The following is a 10,054-nucleotide window of genomic DNA, read 5'->3' on the forward strand; positions in this document are numbered from 1 at the left end:
CTAGTGTATCAGAGTTGGCCCGTTTTGTGGTTAGTAAATTAAATATGTACAGGAGTTTTATGAAAGAATTTACACCATTTTATTTATAGTGCTTTTAGCTGGGATTGGTGAAATACAATAAAAATAACATTTATAAACATGGATTCAGATTTGGAACACCTGGTCTGCTCTCGTTCACAATCCTCTTAGTTCGCTATTTACATGCATTCATAAGAACAAGTTTTTGTTCACATAACATTTAAAGAGTATTTTTATGAATACTCATTTATATGCAAACAAGACTGTTCACTACTTATTTGACTAAATGCTCAGCTCAGCACTGTGTGTGGGTGGTGTGACCAAGGGGAACTGAAACCATCTTTATGCTTCTCTAATTTCTGAGCTGTCTGGGGACTAATATGGTCCTTGATGTAACTCAGAGCAACTTTGGGGACTATTCTGACTTATATCTGGAGGCCCCAGTAGACAGTTCTAATGCCAGAGATCATAAAGGTTGTGTTGTCCATATCTGCTTTTTCCCAGTCACCCCTGTCCACTAGTGTATTGGGGCTGTTAGGATCCCTTTATGCCACCCAGAGATTCACAGGCAGGGAGAATATTCAGATGGCCAAATCAGCCTGGTCTCTGGCTGCTTTACTGTGCTGGAGCAAAGCAGAACAGCCACTGCAGAGAATAAGATCTGACTTATTACTTATTTATGAATCCTCAGTGAGCAAGGAAAGATAATAACAGAAAACACAGCAGTGGCCAAATAGTAAAATGCCTTTTTAGAACAATTTTCATCAAAAATATTAGCAGTGGTTGAAAGACTAAGCTAAGACATCAGTGGCAATGGCAGGGGTTCTGAGGCTAAAAAGGGAAAATAACAAGTTATATGTCCTTCATTCAGGAGGGCATGAACTACATCCTAGAATGCTTAAGAAACTAGCTGAAGAGATCTCTGAGCCATTAACTGTGACAACTCATGTGAGAGATCCCAGAGGACTAGAAGATATCTAGTACCTATCTGTAAAAAGTAGAAAAAGGCAACCCAGGGAGTCATAGATCAATCAGCTTAACATCAGTACACAGAAAAATACTGAAGCAACTATTCGAACAATTAATTAGTAAGCACCTAGAGGAAAATAAGATGATATATAACTATCAGCATAGATTAGTCAAGAATAAATCATGTCAAACCAACCCAATATCATTGTTTAACAAGGTAACAAGCCTTGTAGGTAAGGGGAAGCAGTAGATGTGATATATCTTGACTTGGCTCTTGAGACTATCTCACATGACTGTCTTATGAGAAAACTAGAGCAGGGGTTGGCAATCTGTGGCTCTTTAAGAAGTCATTTGCTGCTGCAGACGCTGACTCGTCTGTGGTTCTGGATGCTGGAATGACCTTTCTCTGCTGCCACTGGAGGAATAACTCGTATCTACAGCCTGACCAGCACTTGACTCTCCCACCTCCTCCTCTCACGTCTGGCTAGGTCAGGGGTTAGCAGGGCAGCAGAGGGTGATGCTGGCCAGCGCTCGACTCATTCTCCGGTTCCTGTCATGTCTGGGCAGGGCAGCAGGGTGGGAGGCCGGGCTATCTTATTGCTACCTGTGTGTTTTGGTGCAACTCTCCCTGCATGGTCCAGATCCTGTCTGGGCTCCAACAGAGCATGGTGCAGTGGGCTGCGGTGAGCAGGGTCCTGCTCTGAACAGGTATGGAGAGGTTTGGATGTCTCTTCCTTGCCTTAGTTTTAAAATGGGGATTTTCAAATGTTTTTGGTTTGCATATGAAAGGAGAATTTTTTTCCCTGGATTACCACCTACCTTGCATTTGTGAAAAGATAGCATCTCTTCGGCAGAGTCATCAGTTGCTTATGTGGAAAAATAATATTAGGAATGTGTTAAATGTATTTTAATTGTCTTTGAATATGATTTAGTAACTGGAAATAAAGGATAGACAGGTAAATACTGTAATGAGTTACAGTAAAGAAGTTAGGGACTAGGAGACAGTTAGTAACATATTTCAAAGAGAGACATTTTTATAATAAAATAGAAATGTAAAATCATGAACTGTTATTTCTGTACAAAGAGCACCCATTGTAAATGAGATTATTGTACCATATGGTCCTGAATTGACCCCCTTTGGATTCTGAATTAATTTCTGGTGCTCATTGCCACTAGACAGGACTGATCTTGGAGCTTACTAGGACTCAGAAAAGGGTTAAATATTTACATGGATAATAGTATCGGAGGGGTAGCCGTGTTAGTCTGGATCTGTAACAGCAACGAAGGGTCCTGTGGCACCTGATATACTAGCAGAAAAGTTTTGAGCATGAGCTTTCGTGAGCACAGACTCACTTCATCAGATGCTCTCATCTGATGAAGTGAGTCTGTGCTCATGAAAGCTCATGCTCACAACTTTTCTGCTAATCTATCAGGTGCCACAGGACCCTTCGTTGCTGTTACATGGATAATGAGGACATCCAGAATTACATGATATCTGTTCTGCACAAGGGACCTAATGTAACTATAAATGGTCAAGTTTCAGGTCATTTCAGAAGTCAACCTCTAGCTGACTGGGTTTAGGAAGAAGCTTCTCCTATGGTCAGGCTATTCCATAACTGTTCAGTATGAGGTTTTTTCTGTCTTTCTCTGCAGCATTATCAGAAACAGTTTGTTGGGCTGAATGGATCAGAGATTTGATCTAATATGGCAATCCCCAGGGATGAAAGTAAAATTTTTCATTTTTTCTCAGTATGGGGGTTGCGGGAGCTCGGGGGGAATGGTCAGCGGGGGGATGACAAGTCATTGTGGTTGCAAACCCCTGAACTAGAGAAATATAACTTTGAACCAAATAGTTGCACGTAACTGTTTGGAAAAATGTACTTTGTGTAGCTCTTCCACCTTGAGTGTGAACTGTGCTGAGTGAGGTCCCACAGGAATCTGTTTTCTGTTCTCTGTCTGGTTCTGTTCAGTATCTTCATAGAAAGCATAGAGAATACGGTTATGGAGTTTATGGGTAATACCACATGGGGGGAATTGCAAACACTTTGTAAGACAAGTTTTGAATTCTTGACAAACTGGAGAAATGATGAAAGTAAATAGGATGAAATTTAATAAGGACAGATGCAAAGTACTCTATGTAGGAAGGAACAATCAGTTTCACACATATAAAATGAAAATGACTGCCTAGAAAGGAGTACTGAGGACAGGTTCTGAGGTATGGTGGATCAAAAACAAAATATGTATCAATATAGCACTATTGCAAAAAAAGGAAACATCAACCTGGGATGTATTAGCAGGAATGTTGTCAGCAAGGCACGAGAAGTAATTATTCTAGTCAACACAGCACTGAAAAGGCACCACATTTCTAGGCATCACGCTTTGATAAAGGTTTGGACAAACTGGGGAGAATCCAGAGAAGAGCAACAAAATTATTAAAGAGCTAGAAAACATGACCTACGAAGAAAAATGTTTAAAAATGAGTTTGCTTAGTTTGGAGAAGAGAAGACTGGCAAGAAACATGTTAGCAATTTTCAATCATGATTTAAAAATGAGTGTGATAAATTGTGCTTGTTAACTGCTGACCATAAGACAAGAAGTAATGGCCTTAAATTGAAGTGAGGGAGTTTTAGGTTAGACATTAGCAAAAACTTCCTATATGTAAGAGTAATTAAGCATTAAAACAGATTATCTAGTAACACTGTGGAATCTCCATGATTGCAAAAGTTTTAAAAACAGGTTAGACAAACACTTGTCAGGTATGGTTTAGCTCAGTGTTTCTCAACCAGAGTACATGTACCCTTGGGGGTACACCAAGGTCTTCCAGGTGGTACATTAACTCAGCAAATATTTGCCTAGTTTTACAATAGGCTACCTAAAAAAACATTGATAAAGTCAGTACAATCTTAAAGTTCATTCAGACAATGACTTGTTTCTACTGCTTGGTATGCCTTATGCTGTAATGTAAGTACAATTTTCTGTTCCAATTCATTTATTTGATAATAAGATGGTAGAAAGTCAGCAAGTTTTCAGCAGTAGTTTCTGTAATATTTTTGTATGTTTTTGTAAGTAAGTAGTTTTTAAGTGAGGTATAACTTGGTGGTATGTGAAACAAAGCATATGGTAATCTGGAGAGGTTGACCGGCACTTGTTTCAAGAGCACAGATTACCTTAAAACCATGTGTTTCAACTAGTGGTATGCATGTCTTTAGGGGTACATGAGAGAAGTCTGGGGGTACTTTTTTTTTTTGAAAAGGGGTATTTTATAAAAATAAGGTTGAAAGACGCTGGTCTAGCTAATGCTTAAACCATGTCTTCACTTCAAAATTAAGTTGACCTAACTCATGTCAGCATACAGCTGCTGCATTAATTACATTGCATGTCTATGTTTTGCTCCTAGTGTCTGTTGTATGTGCCCTCACCAGGGCCGTGTCTGCACGTGCCCCAAACTTCGAAATGGCCATGCAAATGGCCATTTCGAAGTTTACTAATGAAGCGCTGAAATGCATATTCAGCGCTTCATTAGCATGCGGGCGGCAGCAGCGCTTCAAAATTGACGCGCCTTGCCGCTGCGCGTCGCGTCCAGACGGGGCTCCTTTTCGAAAGGGCCCCGCCTATTTCGAAGTCCCCTTATTCCCATGAGCTCATGGGAATAAGGGGACTTCGAAGTAGGTGGCTTCCTTTCGAAAAGAAGCCCCGACTGGACGCGCCGCGTGGCGGCAAGGCACATCAATTTTGAAGCGCTGCTGCCGCCCGCATGCTAATGAAGCGCTGAATATGCATTTCAGCGCTTCATTAGTAAACTTCGAAATGGCCATTTGCTTGGCCATTTCGAAGTTTGGGGCACGTGTAGACGTAGCCCAGGAGTTCTTGTAATGATTGTACTGTCAGTGTGGGGCATTGTGGGATGGCTCCTGAAAGCCAGTAGCAGTTGACATAAGCAGCACAGGTATCTACACAGATACTACCTCAACCTAATTACATCACGCTTGACTCTGTGTCGCTCACGGAGGTGCAGTTATTAAGTCAGCATGGCAGGGCAGTTACATTGGTGGGAGCAAAATGTAAATGTAAATGATTCCATAGTTAGGTTGATGTAGTCTGCCCTTGCTCAGTAATGCAGACAAGACCGAAGTTCTGCCTCATTACAGGGGACTGAATTAGATGTCCCGTTGAGGACCCTTCCAGGCCTATACTTCTATGATTGTATGATTCTTGTATTTAAAAGCTCTCAGCTATCTAATCAGGCAGAAGAAACAATATAATGTGCCTTTTGTGACACATCCTACCTTGTGAATAGTGAACCATGTGCAACCACTCTGCTACTTGAAAATTGGCCAACTAGACAGTTTAGTTAATACCTGTGACTAACTAATACATTCACATACATCAGGGTTGGGTTGCAAACAATTTAGGAACAGAAGAGAGGAGTGAACTCATCAAATAATTGATTTGTAACCAATTATTTCACCCACTGTAGTGTTAAAATTTACTTTTGTGAAATACTTCTTTGATGAAAGTGGGGAAATATTATTTTCTGATCGCTGAGAACTACCTGTTTCTGATTCCTCCTTGGCCTTTGGCACAAGTCACTTAAACTCCCTGGATGAAATCCTGGCCCCATTGATTTAATGGCAGAACTTTATTGACTTCAGTGAAGCAGAATGTCATCCTTTGCCTCAGTTTACCATCTGTGCAATATGAGTTATACGTTTGTTACTTGCCTCGTAGGGATGTTATAAGGATTTATTATTTGATGCTTGAATATTGAAAATGCAAGCTACAGTGGCTACTGCTTTACTATGCCTTGTATAGAATTTCTGTTGTGTTGTTTTAAGGTAGAACTGTCTTGTTTGAGATATTAAACAAATCAGAAGAAGCAGTCCAAATGATTATATGTGACTTGATGTGTTTTAGAAAATGGGACTGAATTAGATATCTGATTAGTGACATGTTCAGTGTATTTCTTTCTTTTTTCTCCTTTTTTGTCTTTGTAGCTGTCATTGAAAAGAAGAGGGAGCAAAGACTTGCAGAAGTCAGAAAAAAAGTCACAGCAGACACCCACTGAGGTATGTTGAAACAGCTTCAGTGGTTACATCAATTTACGTGAACTGGCCCAATCCTGCACTGTGAGCAGTACAAGCGGACTTGTACATTGACGGCCCTAGGGCTCTGTATAGACTCAGAAGTCCAATTTGTAGGATCAGGGTGAAAGGTGAAACTCCCACCGAAGTCAAAAAGGGTTTCATCTGAGTCAAGATGCCGGGATGTGTGCCTCTGAGTGATGAGTTTGAGACTCTTTTATGGATGTTTTGCCTTATTTGACTGACTTTGAATTTTGTTTTTTCAACCTTTTGTGTATGGAGCTTAAAAGGTATCATCTCACTCTCTTTTTACTTTCCACACATCATGGGCCAATAAAATCTCATTATTTCATGAAAGGCTGCTGAAAATGTATGTTTTCTGGGAACAGTGCAGACATTCGTGGCAAAGAAACAAGTCTTTTTGTCTTTCAGATGTAGAAAAATAACTGTTATAGTCATATATTAGCTTCTGAACTTGAATTGTTTTTATTGTTAATCTTTTAATTTAAAACTGTGTTTCATTTTGAGTAGTGTTCTCTTTATTGATATAAAATTATTTTCATATTTTTAAGGAGGACAGTGAAGATTTGAAATGTCAGTTGCAGTTTGTTAAAGAAGAAGCTGCCCTTATGAGGAAAAAAATGGCTAAAATTGATAAGGAGAAAGACAGATTTGAGCATGAGCTTCAAAAATATAGATCATTTTATGGGGATCTGGACAGTCCTTTACCGAAAGGTGAAGCTGGAGGACCACCTACTACAAGAGAGGCAGAACTGAAGCTTCGATTGAGACTGGTAGAAGAAGAAGCCAATATCCTGGGTAGGAAAATAGTTGAACTGGAAGTAGAAAATAGGGGACTGAAAGCAGAGCTTGATGATTTAAGAGGAGATGATTTCTCAGGAACAGCAAATCCCCTCCTGGGAGAACAGAGTGAATCTCTCTCAGAGTTGCGGCAGCATTTGCAACTAGTTGAAGATGAGACAGAATTGCTGAGGAGAAACTTGGCTGACCTTGAGGAACAAAACAAGCGCATCACAACAGAGCTAAATAAGTACAAATACAAGTCTGGCACCCATGAGAGCTCAAGGCACCATGATAGCGCCAAGACGGAAGCATTGCAAGAGGAGCTGAAAGCTGCCCGAATGCAAATCAATGAACTCAGTGGAAAAGTTATGCAACTTCAGTATGAAAACAGAGTGTTAATGTCCAACATGCAGCGCTATGATTTGGCCTCTCACCTTGGGATCCGGGGCAGCCCCAGGGACAGTGATGCTGAAAGTGATGCAGGGAAAAAAGAAAGCGATGATGATTCTCGCCCTCCCCACCGCAAAAGAGAAGGTCCCATTGGAGGGGAAAGTGACTCTGAGGAAGTACGCAACATCCGATGCCTGACTCCCACTAGGTCTTTTTATCCGACACCGACTGGGTGGCAGAAGAGCTTCACAGATCGGCAGCAGATGAAGGACATCCGCTCTGAAGCTGAGCGACTGGGCAAGACGATAGATCGCCTGATTTCTGATACGAGTACCATCATCACGGAGGCACGAATTTATGTGGCCAATGGGGATCTCTTTGGACTGATGGATGAAGAAGATGATGGTAGTAGGATTCGGGAGCATGAGCTTCTTTATCGAATCAATGCACAGATGAAGGCATTTCGGAAAGAACTCCAGACTTTTATCGACAGATTAGAAGTTCCAAAGTCAGCAGATGACCGAAGTGCAGATGAACCTTTGTCAGTGAGTCAGGTAGTTTTTTACTTGTTATAGCCTACAGGTAAAAAGACACTGCCAAATAGTTTTAAGCCTTTAATTTGAGCTTCAATGAATTACAGTTGTTATAATTTGGTGAGCAAAGTGTCTGGTTTCTAAATATCTGTGGTTTAATTTTCAATCCCCCGTCCATCACATAGGACCTGATCCCACTAATGGAGTCAATGGGACTACTCCTGTGAGTAATGACTACTCATGTAGGGAAGGATTTGTAGAACCAGGCACATCAGCCTTAAAAATAAGTAAACAAAACCCTGTAGATACTGTTGTTACGGGAGATAGAAGAACATTCTGGCTTTGTGGCAGTGCTTGCCAGCATTGTGCTGACATCACCAATAAGGGCAGTGCGTAAATGTTCTTTGATCCGAGGGAATTCAGTGTAAGTGTAATCTGGATGATGACCAAAACGAAATTGTAGAATAGAATATAGCCAGTGTTTTAACAGATCAGATAGCAAATGAAGTGTGATATACTGCACCTAAAGTGACTCATGCCTATGCTGCCATGCAAGGAAAAGAAACAAAAACCAACAAACCCCCTCCATCCTCTGTGCAGCATTCTGCCATACTGAATTCAGGGAGATCATTCCTTCCTGACCCCTGTGACTATCATTTTAGGCCTCGACGAATAAGATTTAGCTAACCTCAACACAAGTGATGAATGTTGATATTGATCCTAAAATTCTTCTGACTTCTCCTGCTATATCAATTTTGTACTTTACTTCTAGCCTTCCACTCAGAACTGTTGCCATGTAAAGCTGAAGGCTATGGTTTCTGATTCATAGGTTGGCTAATTTGATTGTTTGTTCCCTTATATCTGAGAGTCACACTAGTATAAGTGCAATAAAAGCGTGACAGGGCACAATGCATCTTTTAAAAAAAGGAAAGGATATTATATCGTATTCTCATCAAGATTATGGCCTGGTGTGGCATTTGTAATTACAGACGATAGTATATTATCGACTATATTACAAAAATATAGGGCTAGAAGGGACTTCAAAAAGTTATGTCCAACCTCCTCCACTAAAGCAGAACCAAGTAAATCTAGACCATCACTGACAGGTATTTGTCCAACCTGTTCTTAGAAAAAAGACCCAGTAATGAGGATTTCACAACTTTCTTTGAAAGCCTATTCTGTATTAGAACTGCCCTTGTAGTTAGATTTTTTTCCTTATATCTAACCTAAATCTCCCTAGCTTCAGATTCAGCCTGTTACTTCTCGTCTTACAGTCGGTATACCTGGAGAATAATTGATCATAGTCCACTTTATAATAGTCCTTAACATATTTAAAGTAAGTTATCAGGTCCTCCCTTCTAATTCCTGCCCCATCTTTTTTTCTCAAGAGTAAACATGCCCAGTTTTTTAAAACCTTTCCTCACAGCTCAGTTTCTGAGATGTTCATTGTTTTTATTGCTGTCCTCTGGAGTGCTCCAGTTTGTCCTCATCTTTCCTAAAGTATGGCATCAAGAACTGGTCACAGCACTCCAGCTGAGATTTCACCAGTGCCACGTAGAGTGGGACCATTTCTTCCAATGTCATACTCATAAAATACACCCAAGAATTATATTAGCCTTGTTCCCTGCTGCATCACTTTGTTGACTCTCATTGAATTTGTGATCTACTGTAACCTCCAGATCCTTTCGGCAGTTCTACCCCTTAGCAAGTGGCTTTGCATATGTAGAACTCCCATTAATTTAAAAGGAGGCCTGGGCATTGAGTGTATGAAGAATGGGGCTCGTACTATGGAAGAGTAATTGATAATTTAATGTTTTCTAAAACAGACAAAAACCCCAAATGTGGTATTTAAATCAGTAATTGAGGGTGTGACCGTGCAGGCATTCTGCTTGCAGACCTCGCCCTGAAGCCAAAGGGAGATCAGCATATACAGGATTAGGCCATGTTTCACTGTTTTTTCTGCTGAAATGCTGTTTTCCTTTTTATTAATTAACTGTTCTCTGTGTCTTTGTATTCACTTTCCTAGATGTTCCAGCCTATCATTTTACTTATTCTCATCCTTGTGTTATTTTCATCCCTTTCTTACACAACAATATTTAAACTTGTCTTCCTTTTTACACTGTTTTTCGTACTGTAAACCTTTAATCATTTACTGTTCATTGTAGTATTATTTTCAGTTTGTTCATTTTGTCCACCCTCTAAGATAAGAAGTGCAAGAGATATAGTTTCTGTAGTAGCCACTGATGTAAAAACACTGAA

General features: G+C 40.3%; 1 protein-coding gene across 1 annotated transcript in view; it reads left to right on the forward strand.

Moving 5' to 3' along the window:
• Nucleotides 1-10,034, forward strand: part of LOC142011328 (microtubule cross-linking factor 3) — a 32,873-nt gene extending 22,839 nt beyond the window's left edge. Inside the window, exons 4-6 of the mRNA XM_074990601.1 lie at nt 5,982-6,053; nt 6,641-7,816; nt 9,822-10,034. Coding sequence (XP_074846702.1) covers nt 5,982-6,053; nt 6,641-7,816; nt 9,822-9,932 — 1,359 coding nt within the window. The 3' untranslated portion in view covers nt 9,933-10,034. The remainder of the gene's footprint in view (nt 1-5,981; nt 6,054-6,640; nt 7,817-9,821) is intronic.
• The last annotated feature ends 20 nt before the right edge of the window (nt 10,035-10,054 follow it).

The sequence above is a fragment of the Carettochelys insculpta genome, chromosome 3 (assembly GCF_033958435.1).
Source record: "Carettochelys insculpta isolate YL-2023 chromosome 3, ASM3395843v1, whole genome shotgun sequence".
In the NCBI taxonomy this organism is placed as follows: domain Eukaryota; kingdom Metazoa; phylum Chordata; order Testudines; family Carettochelyidae; genus Carettochelys; species Carettochelys insculpta.